Here is a 24,023-nt window from a genome sequence, read left to right as displayed (position 1 = left end):
TAAGTATTTATTTCATCAGCGTGATACAGAGCCAAGCTATTCATAGCTTAGTGACTTTTTCTTCAGTCCTGTTTTCACTAGCTCTTGGCTGAGATCCTAAAAGCAAGCTAAGAGAAGTCAAGTGACAGAATTTACCACCAAAAAGGACACTGAGAAGCTGATATAAAACACCCAGCCAATGAATCAAAGCAGGGTATGAGGTAAGTGATAATTTTCACTAGCTTTTCCAAGCCATCCAAGTCTTTTTTTTTTTTTTTTAAAAAACACTCCCAGTGAATTTTCCAAAAGCTTAACCTAACGATTTTGGTCGCAAAGGCCAACCAAAAAACATTTAATCATAAAAGCTAGTCTATTTTAACCCTGACCAGCTCAAAGACATTCAAAGATGATGAGATTGATGATTGATGCAAGTTAAAGAAGTCTGGACTTCTGTGGAAGAGCTAGAAGTGTTTCCTGCTATTATTTAGTAAAAATGGATGAATAATAGCAATTTCATCACACAATTGCTAGAATCATTACAAATGCTTTAAGAACACAACATTTCTTAGTAATTGTTTTCCACTGGGTCTCAAAGTAGCTTTCTAGTCAAAGTGAAAGTGTACATATTTAAACAGTAGTTACATCGCTTTCAGGAAGCATGATTATACATCTTCACTAGGGTTGGAAGCATTTGGAACTGAACCAAGAATGATGTAGGTACTACAACTACAGACATGGTTTTACGTAGCCTTATGAAACAACCACACAGTTTCTCATTGCCATCCCTATCTCTAAAAGAAAATATGACTGGAATTGACAGTTTGATTATGTCAGCAACAGTATTACATGAAATATGAAATATATCCACTAACCAAAAGTGCAAGTCTCCAATAACCTTCTTCTGCAACTTCAGTTAAAATCAGGGAATTTCAATCACTTAAAAATAACTAAGTAAATCCTGTTCTAAAAGATAAGCTATCAGATTTTTTTAGCAGTAGTGTTAAAAAAACAAAAGATTAGACAAGATTCATAGAACAGAGTTCATTGCGCAATGCATTGTGTAGAGAACAGCTTGTTTTCTCCTAAGCTGATATGTACGCAACTTTTTGCAAACACTCTGTGCACCTCATTGTCCACATTCCGCAGCTCAAGGCCAAAACTGATGAACTGGAAGAGAAGTAGGAAAGTAGGGTAGCTGTAGAAAAGCACGCTGTAACACTTAAGGCACTTACATCTCAACAGTAAATTTTTAGCCAGAGGGCAACCAGGATACTTGGACATAAAATGAAAATAGGCTTAGAAAGTTGCTTTAACTGCTATTTAAAAGCCAGACAGTAGAAGAAACAAACACTGAACAAGGAAAAGATGATTAAAAAACGTTTAAAACACTAAGACATCACCACATTTGACAAAAGCTATGGGAAGTATTTCAGTTTAATCAGCAAAAGAGCAAATTGTGGTAACAGATACAGCTTCTTTAAAGTTTTTATACTGTGAATTTTATGTAATGATATCTCCAGTTAAAAAAAAAACACACATACACCTTAAGGAAATTTGTTTAAGTGTTAAATTCAGGAAACGAAAAAGAAAATAATTTATCTTGATATGGGTAGTTATAGTACAGTGGAAAACCAAACAGGTGGCAATAAGCTTGACACAGGAAGGACTTTTGGTTAGGAGGTATTAAAACCTAAAAAAAGACTAAATGTAAGTTAATGAAATTAGCTCCAATCAGAAAATAAGAAAATTAACATCTCTATACCATGTGGATAAAAAGTTACAAGAATGCAAACATTCCGTAGGACTTTTAAAGTTCCTTGTTCAAGCAAAATCTATATTTGTAAGTGGAATTAACTTGGCTCATTCAAGTCATAAAAGCAGTTGAGCTATTCATGTGACAATGGCTCATTAACGTAGGTGAGAGCAACATCTGAAAGAGAAAAATGCAGGCCATGAAAAACAAACAGTCTTCCATGAATATTACTGAAAAATGTTACAGTTCTGCATATTTTTTCCCTCCCGATGATTCTAAATTACTGACCTGGAAGAAAAAAAACAAGTCATGAAGTAGCAAAGGTTACGCAGATTTCTTAAGAAACTCTTTAACAATAATTCCAACTATAATTATGCTGCTATAACTACGTTCCTGAAGAAATGCACAGAATATGACTATTTACCCAACTCAGAATATTTGAGCTATCTGTAAGGCAGGAAAAAAACAGGGCCTCCATTGTGAACTAAAAGATAACTTTTGTTTTACCTGAACAGTAACCAAGGATGTCAGAAAATTATGACAAAAAACAGAAATCTAAATCAGTGGTGGTCAGCTCTAGCTGCCCATCTAACAAAGGAAAGATGGGAAACAAGATTTTAGGCAGGCAAAAAAAACAACAACGAGGAAGAAAATAAATACACAGACTAAGAGAAATACTTGTTAAAGGAAAATGTAGAACTACTTTTTACTGCAAACAAGTTTTTAAAACATCATATCCAGAAAGTGAATCAGATATCTGTCAGCTTTCTCTACAGTACAAATAAAGTTCAAAATACGGTAAGATAAAAAAATACCTTTTCATACTGTTTTACAGCATAATACAACCCATGGAAAAACTGATCAAATTCAAAAGTTTTCAGGAAGACTTAAAACAAGGGAAAACTAAGATGACAACAAAATCCATTACACCCTGAAACGTATATAACACTCCATACAAGAAAAGTTTGCCTATTACTAAATTAGAAGCAGGCCATGTGCTACAAGAGATAACCAAGAATAGTTACTGTACTCCTGCATGGTAAATTAGAAGTCATCTTCTAAGCAATTTTTGTTATTTCACATACTGTCTTACTATTTCTTATAAAATCTGATTTTAAAGTTATACTGCATATCTTCTGGGCAGAAGAGATAGTAAATTAAATGTAAACTGGCAGATATCTAATTCTCCTCTACTTTTAAGTAGTTGCACATCACTGTTTCTTATTATTGACAATAAGATTCTGTAATCATAAGCAACAATTTAGATTGAGATATCTATTCTAATACAAAACATATTTAAATGTAATTAATACTTACTATTAATGCATGACAATTAATTTAAGTTCCCTAAACAATTACAACAGGCAAAACCACCATCAAGTACTGTAACTGTTTTTCTGGTAACACAAATTGTCTCTAAAATGAATTAAAAGATAAGCCTTCAATCATTATACTGCAGATTTTTCATGCCCATTTTGCATGAAATCTAGTGTACAGTATAGTCAGTGTGGTTTTGGATGCATCATTCTCACAACTACAGAGGTTCAGAGCCTCTCTTCCTCTCCCCAGATCTTAATTTTGAGAAGGACTAATATCCCATGTTCCATCTTCCTCCCAGACCAGAGGCTTACAATGAAGCTTGAAGAAGATTAATGATCTAACCACATTTCTAGCCTTTCTCTAATTTCTTCTGAATTACTGCTCAATGTGCTTCAAGTAAGCATCATGAAAGGCTGTAGTAACACTGCAATACTCCTTTATAAAGTCTTCACACCCTGGCATATCTCAAGTCAGGTTAGACTATTTACTCATCTTCTATGATACAGAGCTGTTTTCTTAGCATTCCCCTCAACTCTCAGAAAAGCACCCAAAGAATTTTCACAGTCAAATACAGAGCCCATGATTATGAAATATTTCAAATATTGGACAAAGCTAACTGATGGTATAAAGGCACATCAGATTTAAGAACATAACTAGATATTCAGTCTTTATTATTATTTTTTTTCAGAAAAAAATACTATAATTGTTGCCCTTTTACCAGCAGGGAAGAGCTGGAAGAAGTGTGGAACATAGGACAATCTTTTACAAGATCAATGTGCAGGCTAAAACAACAACTCCATTCCACTTAAGTGGATGTTTAAAGACCTTTAAAATACTAAATCCGCCCTCCTTCAACAATAATAACAGATTCCATCAAGCATAGAAAGATTTCTTTACTTGGAAATCAGTTCAGGATCAATCTCTACGTGAACTCCACAGTCTTAAGCTAAATGTTATAGCTCCAGTTGGCCAATAAATACTGTACTTCACATGGACTTTGAGAGTATTCCTGAAAAACGGGTTTCCCTGACAGAAGACTTGCCAACAGAACAAGTCAGTTAAGATATAAGTAATTTAAAAGCAGAAACACTTGAATAAACTTGCTTGCTCTGTGTATTAATACAGCCTTCAGAATTGAGGGGGAAGAGAAGGTAGCATTAACAATCCTTCTCAAGTAGAAGTATACATTAAAAAACATTCCTGGAATATAAAAACTTACTCCACAGGAATCAAATCTGTTTATCTGTCAATGTATAGTAACTTCACTGGGTCAAAACAAAAATCAGGAATCCCTGATGTGTTAATTTTTCCCCTTCAGAGATGGGGAAAACAAAGGAGAGAAAACATCAACAATTAGAAACACGAAACTCATTAATACCACCTTTTCAAGTAAAGTTCATACATAAATACCAGAACTCCCATTCATATCAAATCAATTAATATGTTAAGCATTTAACAGACACTAGTCTTACTGACTTTTATAAAATCCTTTTAACACCTCAGAAAAATCAGTATTTCAGTCTCAGCTGCTGAAAAAACAATCTTCACACTCCTCAAGTAAGGAGCACAAATGAAAACCTCCTACTCCTAGACGAATTCACATCTATATCTACTCTTTTCAGTCTGACAGTCATATGATTCACAGATCCCTAATTACTCAAGGTCTTATTTACTAAGTCAGCAATAACTGTCAACAGGTGGTAGATGGAAGAAGAGTGTTTATTGGACTTGATCCTTGCCTTAAATTAGACAGGATGTCAATGTTAGATTATTCAAGCTAACCTCCCCACTCCTGATATACCAAGGGGGAAAAAAGGCAAAAAGAAACTCTGTGCTATATGCATGACTTGGCACTTTTCTCTGAATTCTTCTGTACAATATTTAAAAAGTACATCATTTAAAATACAAAATACTCTTTTGGACTGCCTTAATGTTATTACTGAAACTTGCAAATGATTACCAAGACAACATGCTAAAAGCATGAATTACTATTCAGTCTGTGCTAAATGCTACACAACCACTAACCCACTCTTAACTGTTGGAAATCTAAATAATTATTAGAGACGGTTTTTTAAATAATTATTAGAGACTGTATTATTTAACGCATTTAGAATGTAAAATTTGAAAAGGAAAATGAGGACAGCATTTCGTAACACAAAGAAACGCAATTAGTTCAGCTACTGTGCACATCACATTCTAGAACATGCAGCCGTTCATACTGCTTGCACACTTGGTATTTTACTACCCTTGTTGCAGGGTAGCCCACTCCTCAAAGTAATATGAAATAATAAAATTGTAATTCTAACAAGTTTGCTTTCTATGCAAGTAGAAGCCAGCACTCAATAAGAAAACACGTGAAAGACATTTTGGGAAAATGAATCTTAGTTTTGCATGTCTACACAACTGGTGAGAAATCTATAAGAGGAAACAGGAGGTTGGAAAGGTACTTTGAAAAAGATCACACTGCAAGTTTTCTATCTGGGTTAATACTGTTTCTGAACTAACAAACTTTTCTGTCTTCAAGTTGAGACAGACTAAAGTCACTGAAAATGAGGCAGGGAATTGAGGCACGAGTCCAAAGAAACCAGATTTCTTTCATTTTGCCAGTGCTGGAAACATATGCATCCATAAAGCCATACTACAATTTGCTTTCTAAAGCAGCTTTGAAAATGCTACAGAAGCACATTTTAGTACCTATCTTGAAAATTACAGACAAAGGCTTCAAAGAATAGATCATTAATAGTATATCATTTTCACTGTCTTCTGACAAAACTCCTTCAAAATTTGCATCAAGTTACCGCTCTGACATAAAAAGGGTATTGTCCTTTTGTGCGCAAGTACACTACAAATCTACTTACCACAGCAAGTTGGGTCCGTGATGCTACCGTATGAAAAACTGCAGGCATCATTAGAGACTCTTCTACTTTCAATTCCATCTCATTCTCCGCTGAAAACGTAGTTTTCGGGATAGCTGGGGGACGCTCACACAAGATCATTTCTTTGTTGAATAAGAAAATTGGGTTGGTGTCCTACACTCAAGAAGAAAGTGAAACCACACATTTAATAAAGGTACCATTCAATCACCAGTTATTCCATCATATGGGTAATATGTCTTAAGACCATGTTAAAATCCACATGTATAAACTAAATAGATAAAAAAGGTTTCTCAAATGAAAGAAATTCAGCAAACATGATATACTGTAGAAAAATACTTAAAAATCCTTTACTAAAAGAGTTTTTTCTTCCCCTACCACAGCTTAAATGACAAATGCAGTATGCACTTACTGTTCCAGCACTGTAACTACACACTCTTCTGTCTGGTGCCATACACTCTCCTCCATTGACAACCAGTACCTGGTGCTGAATGGCAATCTTATACTTTGTTTGTATTGCATGTTTCAGATCAGCCACGCTGAAAAAAAAAAACGGGGGATAAGATGACAATAAAATCGTTTGTGTGTCTAATTTCACATGTTCCTGTAATATAGACAGGCAACTTGTCTGTTTCAAGGCAGGACTTGTTACATTTGCATTCTGCACAATGAAATATCTGTAAGTTCCTAATATGTTGTATTCTGGATATCCATCTAACAAGCTATCACCTAAAGGAGTAGAGCCTGTAGAACACTGGTATATCATCAGCAATCTTCTTCCAATAAGATCTGATAATGTGCTGAAATTCTAGATCAAATAAAGCATTTAGGATAACAACTGTAAAAGTCGTATTATGTTCTTTGAATGCTTACTTTATGAGCATACAAATGACTTCCTGAAATTCTATGATATGACAACACGAGTACTCAACACTTCATTAAGCCTAATTTAAGCACATTTCCACTTAATCAACTCTGATTGATTTACAGTACATGAAGCACAGTATAATGCTCAACTGACAGGAAATTCAATCAATGAATATGCAACAAACGAATATAAACATTGCAGACATGTTTAATGCAAAAACAGTAGACCAGTAAGCCACCCCTGCTTTCATTCAGCATCCTAGCAGCTTTAATTCCAGGTGATGACATCCTCATGACACTGCTTACTTTAACAATTCTAGACTTTGTCTCAAAGACACAAACAAAATAAAGAATTCGTGAATATGATACAGTAACTGACTAAAACTATAATACACAGTGGTGACAACTGAGCAAAGGCACTGAAAAGCTTCAGATTATCAAGTGAATAATCAACGTAAGCATCACTGTTTTTGATATTATTAGCAGGAATCAAAACAAAGTTACTGGCTATAAGGTACTTGAAAAAATAAAGATCTGTTACCTAATATAGCCTACAAACACCTCAAACACAGGCTAGTACTCACTAGCTGTGTTACAAAAAGAATTCACCTATCATCCCCGTGTTTATTGAGAAAACTGATTGGCACACATTCAAGGAGATAGGCAAAGAACCCAAGAAAAAGGTCTTGCTAAGAAGAGCAAGTGTCTACAGACATACAGAACACAAAGTTAAACTACTCAGCTGAATAGTTTTGTGTTTTGTCTCGTCCACCACTTTTTCCTCAAAAAATAACACACAGAGCAAAAAGTTGGCCCATGCCAGGCTATTAGATACCCTGTCTGGCAGTTCAAATGCTGCACCTCATCATGATTTAGGCGATTTTGAGATCTCAGTGTACTAGATGACACACAGAGGTACTGACGTCTGCAAATCACGGAATCATAGAATAACTTAGGTTGGCAAATATGCTTAAGATCATGAAGTCCAACCATCAACCTAAAACTTTCAAGTACACCACTAAACCATGTCCCTAAGCACCACATCCACACATCTTTTAAATACCTCCAGGGATGGTGACACGTCCCTGGCTAGCCTGTTCCAATACCTAACCACCCTCTCCTGATTTCTAATCTAAAGCTTCCCCAGCATAACCTGAGGCTATTTAATTGTGTCCTGACAGTTGTCACTTGAGAAAAGTGTCACATCCTCCTTGCTGCAATCTCCTTTCAGGTAGTTGTAGAAAGTGATGAGGTCTCCCCTCAGTATCTTCTTCTCCAGACTGAACAACCCCAGTTTCCTCAGTCACTCCTCAGATCTTATTTTCTAGTCCCTTCACCAGCTTCGTAACTCAGTAGATCCAAAATAGCTGTGGTATTTTATTTCATCCCCAATACTATCCTCAGTTAGCTTTGCAAAACAGCATACAAAATCATTCAATGCATACAGTGTTAGGGCTCTTCCAGCTCAAAAGTTTCAAAATCATGATTCAACAAGTGAATTTGGAAAGTTACAAACAGAAATTCAGGAGTATGGTAACAATGGACTTCATTACAAAAATCCATGGAAGTCTTTCAATCAGCATTATCTAGCACATGTAACAGCATGTACATGAATTACTTGCAACTCATTCACCACTAACAGAATATGAAGACAGCAGGTCAGGTTGGCTCTTGCTAGCTCCAAGGCTCATGGGCTATGATGATGTTACACAAGATTTATTGTATTAGATCAGAGTTCTACATGAGAACAAGGGTAGATGCTATAATACACTTAGTATATCTAGGTCTCTCTCAAGCATCATTAAGGTTGCAAGATGCATTTAATATGCAGTGGGGAAAAAAAAGTTGTAAAGTCGTTGGGATTTGACTGGTAATCTAACACACTGCTCACATTTCAAACAGTTCACAGTTTGGACGTTTATGTTTTATACAGAGAACGCTGTAAGATATGCTAGAGCCTTATAACATATGACAGAACCAAGTTTTTCCCATCCTGGAACATAAGACAAAAACCTATATGCCAGTTCTTCAGCATCTAGTCTAAAACATTACAGAACACATTTTCTTCAAGATGTATAAATACTGCGAGTAGAAAAAACAATCCGCAGAACTTATTTTATGATACCAATAAACAAAAATGCTGTTCAATAAAAGATCACAAAAGACCAGAAGTAAATCTGACAGTTTTTCCAAAATGTAATCCCAAGTATAACACCAGACAGAGCTAAGATCAAGTAAATAACACCTACATCCTATGTCACTACTGCAGAAAGTAACCTCCCTGCTCTTTCATGGGACCTCACAGAAGCACAACCACCTGCAAGACACTGAAAATGCTAATAAAAAAATCCCCAATTCACTGAAATACATGAAAACCTAGTGGGGGGGAACTATGTGGACATACTCAAAAAACAATTGAGTATCAACTCTCAAGAACTCATTATACAAAAAAACAAAGCATATACCACTTCTTTTATTTATTAAAAAAAAATCAAACAATACAAGACTAATTTACTTTCTTACTTTTGTACAGCAAGTTCTGTGTCAAAGGTTAGGGTAGTTCCAGTGTTGACCAGAAATACATATAGCTTCATGATGATTTCTTTAGGTCTCTGAAGTTTATAATTTCCACTCTTAAAATCATCTAGAAACTGAAAAAAAAGATTGAAGTGTATTTCACATATGAGTTATGAAAAAGTACGTACATGCTTTTGAAAGAAACACTTTTAGCTACGTAGTGGGTTAATATATCAGCTCTCATATTCTGCAGTTCTTTTGCTGCTAGTAAACATACAGATGCTTCTCTTACGAGAAACACGGGCACAGGAGGGCATTCTCATATGCGGATGGGCTAGAACGCATGAAATTATACACTGGGGAAAGACAGGAAGGAGAGGAGAAGACAACTTTCAGTTGCAGAGGCCATCATCTGGCATGATTACCTGGCTTTTGTCAGTTATGAAATATATTTTTAAATCCCCAGATAGTCATTTCTGGTTATCTTTTCTACACTTTACAAATAGCAGCATGGTCTAAGCTGTAAGTATTCATTCCCCAACCTAGATCAAAGTTTACCTATCCCTATGCATAATTTTTTTCCTCTCAGATATACAGAAACAGTATCAATAAAAAAAATTGCTGAAATTAGTTTTTTAAAAGCTATTAGGTAATTACAGACAGATAAAAAAATACAGATTTCCCTTTGTTTTCAGCACTGCTAAATCTGTAGCTACCTTCTTAGTCACTACTAGCCACTATGGAGCGATCAAAGAAACATTGGACATTTTCACTCATGTACCCTACAAGTTTCTGGATTAATGACTATAAGCAAGCACATGTTTTTCCAGAGTACATAATAGAAGAAAAACATTTAATTGCTTTGCAAGACATTCTCAGATTTGACATTCTACCCCTGAAATATTCCATACCTCCAGGCCTTTTTCTCCACACTAACAGAGTGGCTGCAAAAGTACACTGTCACTGCAGTCACTAATGCACTGCTGTTTTTTGTTTTTTTGTTTTTTTTTTTGATGTGAAAAGAGTGATGAAAAGTTAAGCTGGAGAAGTTTTAGACTCAGCAATATTCCTACGTCATTACAAGAATGACTTTTTGGATTAAATTACTTCACAGGAAGAATAAGTAGTCCTCCTTTCCCTGAAATAAGAGGAAAAGGCACAAGACCCACACAGCTATTTGTATTATTTTAAAATGAGTTTGAAAATGCATTTATCTTTGTCTACACAGACAAAAAAATCTGACAGACCACAAAGAAAAATAACAAAATAACCATTAAAGTGTGTGAGGGGTCGGAAGATAGTTCTACCAGAAGAACAATTCCAGAAAGTCATTAACAGCTTTTTTTCAAGAATGACTTTCTGCACACTTTTCAAGCATGAACATAAACTAGTCAAGACATGCATTTTAACAACAAGGCTTAGAAAGAGAACTGTGTCAAATAACAAAAGCCTTAGTAAGGAATATACTCTATTAAAAAACTTACTAGACATACAAGAATTCCTGAATCTCAAGAACATACTAGCAGTAATTCATTGATTATTTCTATAGCTTAGGCCAGTGAATTTAATAGTCTCATGAGCACAGAGAGACTTCATTTGCCAAAAGTGTGCTTCATTTGCAACTATGGTCCATATAAAATTAGAAATACACATGTTAGATACAACATTTAAAACAAGTACCACGGAGCACATAAAAGCTGCTGTTCTTGTCTTTCCCACCTAAGCAGAGTAAAATACTTGTATAGTATCTAGTTTTCACAGAAACATTACTTTGCAAGCCTGAGTGGTATTTAATAGACAATCTGTCCTGAAACATCATTTATTCATGTACACAAAGTGAAATTTTAATTGATACACCCCATTCTTAACACTGTGGCTAACCATTTAAAGCTTCTAAAGAAAAAACTGCATCAAGATCAGAAATATTTATGACAGCATCTGCCACACATGCATCAGTCTCAAACTTTTCAACTTCAAGCAAAGAAAGAATTACCTTCAGGCACTATACAAAGCTATCACCTTCTTCAAATACACAGGGAGAATAAATGCCTGCTCGCTTTACTTGATTTTGGCAACAGAGTAGCATGACTGTTCAAAACCAGAGAAGATCTGTAAAGAAAAGATACAGAATGTAATTACTGGTACCATTAAAACATCAGGATTTTATGGTTATCGCTGTATTTAACACTGAAGCCAAAGTATATGCCAACACTAGAAAGAATTATGTAGGTTTTTTTTTTTTAAATTAACAGTGACATCCAGTTGTAAGTCTACGCAAAGCTATTACACACCTTAGTACTTTTCCCCACAAGTTCAATTTAAAATCACTGCAACATTTTTCAGTATTTACAAGGAGGTAAAGTTAGTTCACTAAAAAGAACTGCTTGTATTTCCATTAACCGAAAGTGTTCTTCAGAACTGGTGCAAAATTCTGATACGATGCTAAGAGTAATGCTGATATGGTGCTAAGCTTCAAAACACAATGCAATTCATCTGAGAAAAAAGAGAGTAAAGAGGCATTTTCCTAAACTGAAGATGTTACCAGACCCAGCTGCTCATCACTGGCATCTTTGCCATGGGCTTCCTCTCCCAGAAATGCTGTTAAAAATACAACAATCAAAGTAAGCCAGATCAGCAAAAGTGGTCTTTTAAAGCCAATTTAGTTCATTTTAACTGCTATCAGTTTGGTAGCACGCTGAAGGAGAAGGAGCCCTTGGCAAGGAGGCGGTGACAAGCAGCAGGGCTCAGTAACTCGTTCAGTTCAACTGGTACAAAAGCAGTCAGGAAAGCGCACAATCAAACTGAAACAAACGTTATTTCTACCATGTTAATACCCTAGCAAGCTCTCTGAGAAGATGATCAGGCACTATAAAGGGTGATAATCCACTACTAAAAATAGGATTGCTGAAGCCCCAAAACCATTAGAACATGTAACTTGTTTTACGCAACTCATGCCTCTAACAGTAAATTGGAAACAAACTCTCTTCATCCTGAATTTGTAAACATTATGATCGAGAGGAAGATTACACAACTGCATTTTACGTGCACGGAACAGATGGCAGTTTGTCAGGCAGTTTGTTATTTGAACTTTTAAGTTATCTTTCTCCATTCCTGCACACTCCCTCTTTCCTCCCATTCAAAAGGCACATACATCACCTGGTCAGAAGTAAAGGTGCAGTATGACGAAAAAAGCAATGTGCTTAAGTATCACTATTGGGAAAAGTACTAACTGAAGCATCCTCCTTTGGCTATCAGCAGTTGTACTCAAGCAAAATAAATTTATGAATACTTGCTTTAGACTGAAGTAATGGGTGTTACCATAAATCATAAGAGACTACTTCTACCACAAAGAAGGACCCCAGTACTATAACCTCTATCCTTCTACTTCCTCTGAGACCATTCAGAAGTCAGAAACCAAGTATTGTTTCTTCCACCCAACACTTCACCAAACAAGCTAACAAACAATCCTGAAGTATGCTCAGACAAGCAGGACAAATTTTTATGTTCACACTGTTAGGTTACTATTTAAAGAAGAAGAAAAAAAAAAAGTAGAGTTTACCCACTCCCACTCCCAAGGTTGCCACAAAATTCATTAAGTACTTCCACGAACAGAGGAGTCACATGAAGCAAGATTTTAGAAAATATATGCTTTGAATGTTGAGTTTTCCCGCACGTTCCCTAAGGAATAAGGAAGGCAGGCTGCAGCCCTCCATCCAGCAGGGGCCATCATCTGAAGACAGGACCAAGGGTCTCCCAGGCTGCTTCTTTTCTCAACACTTGAAGAAACTTAACATTGAGAGCTCCCACTATTCTCGCATCTCTGGATAATGCCTGCCCGAGTTTGCCCAATAACATCCAAGATTAATCAAAGGGAGATAGATACACATGAAATTCAGTCACAGGTGCCTCAGTCTTTTTTCTTCAAAAAGGTTAAAGTAGGCTAACACAAGTGAGGTCAGCTCCATACCACAAATCAGCTTTTAGGTTTGTTCCTAGAATTCAAGAACATGATTCAGCAGTAACACAAGTTTTTAACATAAGCTTGGAGTGAAAATCAGGAACCATCAAGTTTCAACAGAACATACCCATAAACAAATACATTTTATTACTCTTCTGCTTGCATTACTTCAATAGTATGTTAAGAGAATTTCACAATGCGTTACATTGTTACATAGTATACAAGTGTTAGTTAGGATTTTTAGTGTTACGCTGATGAATTATTTCCAGCAACTTTAAAAGAGGTTGAAAAATTACAAAATTTGACAACTACTGAAGACAAAGCTGCTAACTATGTAATTAGAAGCTGTAATGAAATGACTCGTCCACCCAGATTTGTTGTCTGAACTGCATGACCTGCCTGCACCATTAGGTCAATGCTATCACAGAAATAAGATCTTTCAAGTCACGGGGTGGAAGCTTATATGATCAACACCCACGAATTATTGACAACGTCATTTAGAAGTGCCCAAAATTTGAAAAGAGGAATTGCTGTAGTAACTGCCGGAGCAGACAGAACATAGTACAAATGAGTATAAAAAATGACTAAGATGATAAAAAGTGAAGGTAAGAATAGCACAAAGCAGAAAAACCTTCAAGAAGTAACTCGGATGTGTATTTTGTTACATTAGCTAACGCCAAAAACAGCCAGGAATATGTTATGCTGACAATATAACATTTATTTCATTGCTCTATGTTGTGTTTACATTGCAATACAATTACATCTGCTTCACTTCACAAGAATATTGCAAGCTTGTCCTATCCAATATAAACTCTGAAACACAACTGTGAACTTCTGAAGTCTGTGTTGATCAATACTTTCAATGTATGCTGTTTAGAAATTTTAAAATGCAGCTTATTTAGTTCAGAATATGCTCATTATTTCTACATCTTTAAAAGGAAATGAATGTCTGTTTACAGACCTTCCCTTTTTGTAACTACAGCACAGACATCATGGGTTTCACAGCACTCCACAAATAATCCTATGGCTACATTAACCATCCACTTCTCCCACTAAGTGCAGAATCCCTGCTCCATCATCCCACCCCGCCCGTTCCACTGCTTCACAGTGCAATTCTTTCCAACTTCACTAACCCAAACACTAGAATACAGCATGCAGGGTAGGACAAAGACAGCAATCAATGTTTATTATTGCTGTTTGTGTTTAAAGGGGCATCATCAGCTTCACTTTAAATTTATCAGGTTTCCTCTACAATATTCTAGTATTTCAATTTGCACTTTTTTTTTCCTCCTCTCTCTCTCACCTTTGTGTGTTTCTTTGTGTGTTTTTTTTGGCATCTCATTTTCCATGCCTCCTTTATAAACTGGGTTGTTCAAGTTTCATCTGTAATCCAAGTTATTAATACATTTTTATTTAAGCACCTAGAACTTAAACGAAATTATGTCAAAGTCATGGCTTCCCTTAAAACCCACGGGTTCAAGAGGGAACAGCAATGCATGAGCAGTATAGGGTACCTTTCTTTTAGTGGGGAAGCGTTACTTCATATCTGCAAAATAAGTGCTTTACTCATCAGTGCTTCACCTCCAAGGTCAGAGTGGACCAAGGAGACTGAACTCCTTTCCCCCCGTGCTTATCTCCAGGTTGGAAGGAGCATGGCTCTAAAAACAGACAGAACTAGCTTTTAAGTACCTAAGCAGGGCAGTACCCTCGTTATTCACTCAAAAGCCTGCAATTTTCCACATTGCTAATGATTAGACATTGCAATAGCTCTTTATGAACATCATCTGTATAAGCTAATAAAGGATAGTTCTCTTCTCTTACTGAGGCTACGTTACAAGTAATAGATATTGCCCCCAACATGAGTCACAAATATTACCTGTGATTACAAGGGCCTGGTTTCTCACAGGGGATCAGTGTTGAATTCCTACCTGCCAAAAGGGCAATTCATCCGAGGTGAAGTCTGACAAGTCTGTCACATGCTAAAAAGACTTATATTGTATTCCTCTTTCACTGAACATCGTATGTGGATTACATCTTTCCTCAAGGAGAATATGCCTTCATTACCTCTGGGGATGGAGAACCAACTCTGGAGCACATTATCATTTTATTAAGCTGCCCTTCATGTCCATGCAGCAAAAATTTAAGTTTTGCCTTTGAGCTGCTGCAATTCCTGTGATCTCACCTTGCTCTCCTCTGAGCAGGATTTCCTGTTTCACTTCAACTTAGGCAACTCTATAATAGACGAAGTAGTAGACTAGCACAGAATGTTCCTTCCAATTCAATTTGCTTTCTTCTACAAATCTGTGTTCTACCTCTATTTTCCTTCCTTTTTTTCTGGTGCCCTTCTAAAAAAAAAAAAATCTCTTGATCTAGCTTCCACACCTCACTTCAGAAGCAAAGTGATTTAAATGTGATTTAAACATCACATTTCCTAATATCAAAGGAGAGGGAACATAGAGACTAAAGTTGAATTTAAGGAAAAAAACACCTTTCTTCATGCTGTAAGATCACCTCTAAAAGCAGATGTCAAGGAGCTTTCCTCATTATTGCCACCAATGCTTCTAACCAAAAATCTCTTAATTTTGCAAAAGACCACTGCAACCACCCAGAAAAAAAGACAGGATGACCTCACTACATTCTTCACTAATATTTTTAGCAACACAAACAGCTTCATTTCTAAAACACAATGCAAATGCATACCCTTATCTGGGCAACTGAAAGGAAACATGCTTTAAGAGGCACTTCAAAAAACAAATTCCAAACTTCTTCAATAAATCATGGAATGGTTTGGGTTGGAAGGGACCTTAAAGATCCCATGTTCCAACCTCCCTGCCATGGGCAAGGGCAATTCCCACTAGATCAGATTGCTCAGAGTCCCATCCAGCCTGGCCTTTGAACACCTCCAGGGATGGGGCATCCACAGCTTCTCTGGGCAGCCTGTGCCAGTGCCTCACCACCCTCATAGTAAAGAATTTCTTCCTTATATCTAACCTAAACCTACCCTCTTTTAGTTTAAAGCCACTTGTCCTGTCACTGCACCCCCTGACAAAGAGTCCCTCCCCAGCTTTCCTGTGGGCCCCCTTTAGGTACTGGAAGGACGCTACAAGGTCTCCCCAGCACCTTTTCTTCAGGCTGAGCATCCACAGCTCTCTCAGCCTGTCTTCATACGAGAGGTGCTCCAACCCTCTGATCACTTTCGTGGCCCTCCTCTGGACCTGCTCTAACAGCCCCACATCCTGCTTGTGCTGGGGGCCCCAGACCTGGACAGAGAACTCCAGGTGGGGCCTCACAAGGGCAGAGCAGAGGGGCACAATCACCTCCCTTGACCTGCTGACCACGCTGCTTTTAATACTGCCCATGATACGGCTGGTTGTGCTGCCTGACGGATCTACAACAGGACCTCTCCTGACCCAGATGCAGAGAGAAACCCCATCGCCCACCCCTTCAAAAAGTTTTAAACCAGGCCACACCTAATGACCAAGACGCATGTTACTCCAGGTGGAAATCCCATCTCCCACGGCCACCTTACAACAAGTCCTAAAAATCTCATGTTGAAGCCACAGTGTAGTAGTCTTCAAGAAAGGCTGTCAATCCCTGACATCTGCAAGGTGCCATCTGGAGCTCTATTTATACTGTGCTGAGATGTGCGTCAGGCACAGAAGCAGTTACTTAATTAAAGAGTCTCCGACAGTCCCTGCCTCGTTAGCAGCCCTCACAGCCACAGGCTGGTCAGCAAAGCAAGTCCCTTGCACTCTGAAGGCAGGAAAGGAGCTGCAATTTTGCACAGGAACCAGGAAACGTGCCAAGTCCCTACTTCCCAATTCACTAAAAGGGGAATTTCAAAACTCAGTAATTCAGAACGTAAGAGGCATTTTTTACTTTTATTTTCATTGGGCATTTTGGCACGATGCCAACTTTGTGCTTAGCTTTTCACAAAATAGGTGTTACGCATGACCATCGTACGTATGAATAAAGGAGCAACTCAGAATTATGTGGGAGCTAGTTCTGCTCTCCCTGCCAGCAGGGCAGGTGGAGCGAGACCCTCACAGGTCCCCAACACCACCAAGGGTGGAAGAGCACGAGACCAGAAGCGACTGCAGCCAGGCAGGTAAGAAAACATGGTGCCTCAAAGAGTAACTTTGAAACTGATGTGGCCCAAACAACGCAGCTTCTTTCAAGTTCAGACAGAACTTGTACCAGGAACTGTAAGAAAAGAATAGTTTCAAGCATGTTTATGAGGCAAAGAGCACATTATTAGACATTATGTCGCGATGCCGTATGTATATAATTATAAAACTTCAGTTCTGAGGGCTAGCATCTATTTACATGACTCTTTTCACTGTATTTGTGCCAAAACACAATCCACATAAAGAATCATGCAAAAGTTCTTCTCCAACAGTAAAAAAAAAAAAAAAAAAAAAGTTGACTGGCTTTTGCAAAACCCCACATCTCTTATCTGTCAGAAAGTGAAATTTCTGTGCCTTGGTTAACAAGTAGAAGTTGGAAAACAAATCAAGGTTTTCTGACATTCTTATTGCTAGGAAACAGCCCACAGCTTGTAAAAGTGCTTTTTCTTTTTTTCTTTTTTTTTTTAATTGATGGAAACAGTCTTTGCACAGCTGCCTGCAACTTTGTCTTTTGCAAAGTTAACTGAAGGTTTAGTCAGCTTTTTTTTTTTTAAAGTGTAATTTTGCCAGACTACACATCTCTCTCCAATTATGGAGATTAATACTTTGCAAAGAATGGTGCTTTTGGGTATGTAGAGCTTCAGGTGGTTTTATTCAAGTTACTGACTGACTCCATACTGGTGGGGAGGTTTCCCTGTAATAAGCTCTTTTAAAAATGATTAGCATGTAAAATTACGCAGTGTTTACAAACAATTCTGCAAGAAACAGCCAACAAAAATTCCTGTACTTCTTACATCAAAATCAGACAAGTCAACAGCAATGCCTCTCCTTCTTTACCACTCTCCCTCTGGCTAACCAAGACCACAAACACTGATTAGAGCATGAGCAGCAGCGTCCCCTCCTCAGCCAGTTGTCCTTCTGCTCCTCTCCCTGCATCAACTTTCAGTTGTGCAACTTTCCATAGTTAGATGCAGAAAACCAGATTACTTTGCTGTAGCAAATTTGAAACAACACTACCATAATCATGGCAAAATCTTCAAATAATCAGCAACTTCCAAAACAGTTTCAAACTACTTCTTCTTCATATGGATACTTATGAACATGCAGAGTTCATATCCTCCCTATGAACACATTTCAAAAAAAAAATCACATCTCGATTTTTGGCAAATCAGCTTACTGCTCTATTTGCATATTACATAATTACAAATCTACTTCAGGTCTCTATTGGAATCAATCTGAAAGATAACAGCAATGTATCAAGAAATGAGAAGTGCAGGATGGGTATGAAGAATATTATTAAACAGCTTCTTGAAGTTCGATTTTACTTTCTCTTCAACTAGCATCTTTACCTTTCTTGGCTAAATCTTTGGCAGTTTAAAACAACTAACAAAGTGCATCAATAAATCCTTCCATGGAATATCACCAACTTATGAAACAGACAACCTCAGACAAAAAAAAACAGACAACAAAACCCACAACTCTTTATGTATGACAACTGTACCCCCACCTTATTAAACTCTGGTTGTGTTGACAGAACATTAATGTGAAATTGCTTTGTTGTATCATATACCTATGAATTGAAAAAAAAGCATATTTTATCTTTGAGTCTTCCACATAAGACAAGTAAAGGCAAATTTACACACTCCACCCCCTCTTTTTGTTCAGACTGAGATGAGAAGTTTTCTAAGAGATACTTCAGGGTTTTTGTTTAAAGTGTTAATTCGGTTTACATCAAGTTTCTTCCAATTAGTAGGTAACAAGTATCTGTACAAGTATTTTTAATTACAATAGACAAATCATCTCGAGTTTACTAGTAAAATACTTGTAATGTAACAATAACATAAGCATTATATACTATAAAATAGCTCGTAGTCCAGTTACACAATATATTCTTACATAACAACCTTCATTTCATCTGAATTTAATAGAAATACACACACTGGAGGATGGAAAGAAAACTGTATCAATACAAGCACCATTTTATCAGTGTAAACTGCCTAACCCAAGCACAACTACACTAAGTAAGAAACAAATATCCATACTTTTGACATACCATTACAGCTAGTAGGCAGCGATGAACCCAAAATAAAATTTGAGATAAAACACTGACATTTATAATCCCCGCAATATCAGGAAAACACCGCCATTCAAAAGGAAAAAGAATGAAAATTGCTGCAGCCATTTCTGCAACATATGTAACAGACAAAAGAGCGTATTTTACAGAATGGGGCACAAACATTCAACCATATAAAAAGTGGAGATAAGTTACAAGATAAGATCAGTTACAAAACAGAATGTGAACACAAAATTTGGGAATTTAGAAGCAGCTATTTCAAACGTTCATAGAAATCAGGTCTCAGCAAAGTGCCATCCTGAACAGACTTTATATTGCAGCTTTGTTAAGAGAGGTCTGATCTGTGAATTCGTGATGAAAGTCTAACTTGCCCTTTAATTACTTCTCCAGTGCCACTTTCTACCTCAAAAATACACATTGCTTTCAATCTGTTCAAACTGAAAACACCATGCTGGCCTTTCAAACATATCTTCAAGAATAGTAATGAAGATTGCTGTGCTGTGTTTCTATCATACAGACACTAGTTTCAACTCATCTGTCCAAATAAAAAACGGGCAATTCAAATAACGAACACACTACTCCCACACACACACTACCAAAACTTTCCCAATCTCCAGAAAAAAAATAGCAGAAATAGTGTTTCAAAAATAATCCTTAGCAGGTAAGAAAAGCTATTCATAGCAAGAAAAGTTCTGAAGTCGGAGTGGCATAACACAGCCAGACATCTGGGACCCACCTAGCCAACAAAGCAGCTTTACTTTTCATTTTCAATCAACAGGTAATCAATACATATTGGAGAGAAATTCATGTAACACTTCAAGTCACAGAAAGCAGGCTACCACATTCTACAACAGCTGATTTTCTAGGTACACCAGCTACTAGAGATTTATATACAGCATTCTGTAATCATTTTACCTTGATGTGATAAAGGCAGCAGGCCCAGCTGCAAAATCTCTTCCCAGAAGAAACTGTCAGCATCTTGGATGCACATAAAAAAGCTCCACTAGCAACTGCCATTGGTTGCTTGAGCTCAGAACCCTGCTGGAGCAATGCAAACCCCAACAACAACAGGAAAATACACGCGGGGAGATGGACAGAGGACAAGCAAGAATTCTCCTGACACCCCAGGGGCTTCTCCTAGTCGTCCAAGAGCAACCAGCCCCACCTGAATCTCTGAGCAAAAGTATTTATATCAATAAATTTGTTTTGATATTTCTATCAACAAATATTAACAATCCAGAGATGTTAAAATCCCATTATCTTTAGAAAATATCAAAATATATCCACTTCCAACCCTGCTTACAAAGGGAAACAGCTGACACATGGCTAGTGTCCTCCAACTGAACTCAAAACTGAACTAAAAGCAGATCTGCAATATGAGTTAGCCCACAGAGGAGTGACTTTTGCAATAACCACCACAGAATCTCTAACTAGTTTCCCGAACAAGTTACTGTTAGTGATTTCTCTATCACCACCAATCACACTGCAAGCTTTTATGACAAAGAAATCATAAAAACTTGTACATGGAAATCATTACTCTGAAAAATTGGATACAAAATGCACACATGAACTCTACCAACTAGGTTAGTAATTTACATGTTATATATATGCATATATATATTTTTTTTGCTTGCTTGGTATCAGTGCATTCAACCAGGCCTTGCAGTATAACATAACATTATGTAAGCCTGCATCTTGTAATCAAGCTTTGCTTCTTCACAGATTACTACTTCTAAGGACCTCACTAACAGCTAATGCTCTGGTGCCAAGTTGGTAGGGTATTAGATTTTTTTTTCCCCTTTTCGGAAACTCCTCGTGTAGTATCACGGAGCTGCAGACCAACATCAGGAGCGTAACTGTTCTTGAGCAATACACACACGCAGAAGGAGAGGCATAGCAGCCTGGACACTGTCCAAATGACTCTGGAGCAGCTCGTGAGACAGCCTGGCATGCACGCTATACTTTTCAGAGTACCCACCTTACACAACAGTTTTCATTTTGACCTGGTTCATTTTACCGTAGTATGTGAGCAAACCCAAACTTTGCAATACAAGCCTCAAGATCCTCACAGAGCAGAGCCAGTCATCCACTAAAATTATTGCTTTACAAACAAAGGCTTAAGAACACACTGATAACAACCAACCCCACAGGATAACATAAGGAAAACTTTCCAACAATTCTACTCCAACTGTCACTCTCATATCAAAAGGAGCAGAAGGACACACACCATTCCTATCCTCCCACATAAACCTACCTCCAGTTTAACCAGAATAACTGAAATTCTAAGAAATTTACAAGTAGCTTAGAAACTGTGTTTTTCACTTCAAGTTTTGCAAAATTATGTATAACCTTAGCGAAGTTTGGAGTACACAGAGGGACAAACCATGTTTTAAACAGACAACACAAAAGACCTCAAAATAACCGCTGCCCTCTCCTCCAGTAGGCGCAAATCTGCTTGGTACACTTCTAATTATAAATATGGTAACATGACATGAGGAGAGAGCCAGCCCCTTGAGGAAGATCTCAGACACTACTAACCCAAATCTGTGCCGAGCAAAAGGCCAGATCAATAGATTACAGTGCAATATATAGTGGGGTTGGTTGGTTTTGTGATTTTTTTTTTTTAAACCTACAAAACATACAGCTATTTATACAAAGCATACAACGTTAACATACCTCCAAAGTGCAGTTACGTCTATCTTACACTAATCTATTATCCCAAAGGTTCCTGCTTCTATTTCTGGGTCCATAACTGGCACTGCTCAAGTCCTTTTCTCCACTTTCTCGGGTAAATTCTCTTCACTATTCCCCATAAAATAAAACCATTTGGAACTCTAGATGGCATTTAGAGTAAGTACAACTGTATCCTCTGCACACTTTTATTTAAACTAAACTTAATGATTTATACATCCAATTTCTTTCTTGCTAGTATTTGTTCTTTGGTGCTAAATTGTAAGGGAAAACATTAATTAACAGCGAAGTCCCTTCTTCATGTGCTTCATCTCCTAAAAACATCCCAAAGTGCTAGATATTAATTCATTTTAGGTCCACAACTTAAATATATCATAAGTGTGCACAAGCTTGCTTTATTGTTATGAAGTGTTTCTAGTACCTAGTACTCCTCATACTACTGCCAAGCCATATGAACTTCAACTCTAAGATGCACCTTTTTCCATCTGCATTATTTTTTCAACGCAGCTGAGATAACTTATACTGTGCAATCAACACATTGATTTCAGAAGCGTAGTTCTTCCAGAAAGCCTACTACGCCAACCACTTCTCACATTTACGTAGTGGTAGGAAAGACACCCGACCTGCTCATTCTCTCCCAAAGTGAAATACGGGCGCAACTTTAAGCATGAACGCATTGCTCGGCTCGCCAACAGAACTCACCACTTAATTACTTCAGGCATGAAACAGATGGTAGAGTAAAAACAACTACGGCTAAAAGAGGGCTAAACTAACACGTCAAGGTTACTGCTGAGTACCTTGGTTTCAGGCACGAGTTGTTTTTCTTTAATCTCTACATAAAGTAAAGAAAGACGGCGATGCCAGGCTCTGCTCATGCGATTCCCCCAGCACCCAGGTTAGCAGCCCTACCTCCACCCCGCAGTCAGACAAAACTTTAGGGTCACCGCAGAAGCAAAGCCAGCCCCGGCCGGCCCCGCAGCAAGGGTAAAGCAGGGTAAGGCTGGGCGCGGGGCACGGCTCCCTGGGGAGCAGAAAGAAGCCAAGAGCCGAGAGGGCTGCAGGTCAGCGCTGGCCAGCACGACGTTGCCCTGCCTGCCTGCCTGCCTGCCGCCGAGGGCGAGCAGGGAGGCGCAGGCCGGCTGAGTCATCCCTCGGAGCAACTTCGCTGCCAGGGCTCCGCCGTCAAGCCGCGGGCAGGGAGCGCCCCAACCCGCCCTCCCGGGGGTCCCCACCACCACCATCACTACCACCATCCCCCCCCCCCCCCGTACCCCGACTCCTCGCCTCCCAGCCCTCGCCGAGCCCCCTTGCGGCAAGGCGGTGGAGCCGGGCAGCCCCCCGCCGGCCTCCCCGCGGCTCCCTGCGATGGAACGGGGCGGCCGAGGGGCCCGCGCCCCCCCGCCCTTCCCAGCGCCACTCACCCCGGGGGCCGGCGGCGGCGGCCCCGCGCATCGTGCGGCGGGCGGGCGGCAGCGGCGCCCCCCGGGCCCGGCGGCTGGGCGGGGGCCCCCCGAGCGCTCAGGCAGGCGGGGAGCGGGCGGTGCGGGGCCGGGGGAGCCGGGGCGCAGCCGCCGCCGCTGTTTGTTATTGTCGTCAGCCGCTTCCGGAGCCGGGGAACGCCGGGAGGGGGCGGCCCCGGGGAGGAACCGGGCGACGGAAGCGGTGGGGCCGGGCCTCGCTTCTTCTCCTCGTAGCGCCGGCGCGGCGGCCGGGCTGATTTCAGCCCCTCCGACGCCTGGGAACGGCCCGCTCTGCCCTCCCCAGGCTGGGGGGATCCTCTCGCCGCTTCCCTGAGTTGGCTCATGAGTTTTTTGTGATTTGTTTTTTGGCACGAAGCAGCCCCTGAGTCTCCTCGGGGGCTGGC

At 38.8% G+C, this 24,023-nt stretch overlaps 1 protein-coding gene across 4 annotated transcripts in view; it reads right to left on the bottom strand.

The window, feature by feature from the left end:
- RB1CC1 (RB1 inducible coiled-coil 1) overlaps positions 1-23,756 on the bottom strand; it is a 77,834-nt gene extending 54,078 nt beyond the window's left edge. For 3 of the 4 annotated variants that reach the window (XM_083824827.1, XM_083824828.1, XM_083824829.1), the window contains exons 1-5: positions 23,581-23,756; positions 11,303-11,418; positions 9,316-9,443; positions 6,338-6,464; positions 5,911-6,081 (exon numbers count right to left, since the gene is read on the bottom strand). In XM_083824827.1, the coding sequence (XP_083680953.1) occupies positions 5,911-6,081; positions 6,338-6,464; positions 9,316-9,386 (369 nt within the window). In that variant the 5' untranslated portion in view covers positions 9,387-9,443; positions 11,303-11,418; positions 23,581-23,756. Of the gene's footprint in view, positions 1-5,910; positions 6,082-6,337; positions 6,465-9,315; positions 9,444-11,302; positions 11,419-23,580 lie in introns of those variants that run through there. The other variant, XM_083824830.1, reaches the window with a different exon arrangement.
- Between the last annotated feature and the right edge of the window lie 267 nt (positions 23,757-24,023).

This window comes from Anser anser (assembly GCF_964211835.1).
Source record: "Anser anser genome assembly, chromosome: 2".
Lineage (NCBI taxonomy): Eukaryota > Metazoa > Chordata > Aves > Anseriformes > Anatidae > Anser > Anser anser.
Note: the sequence above shows the minus strand (reverse complement) of the source record. Positions and strands in the feature narration are given on the sequence as shown.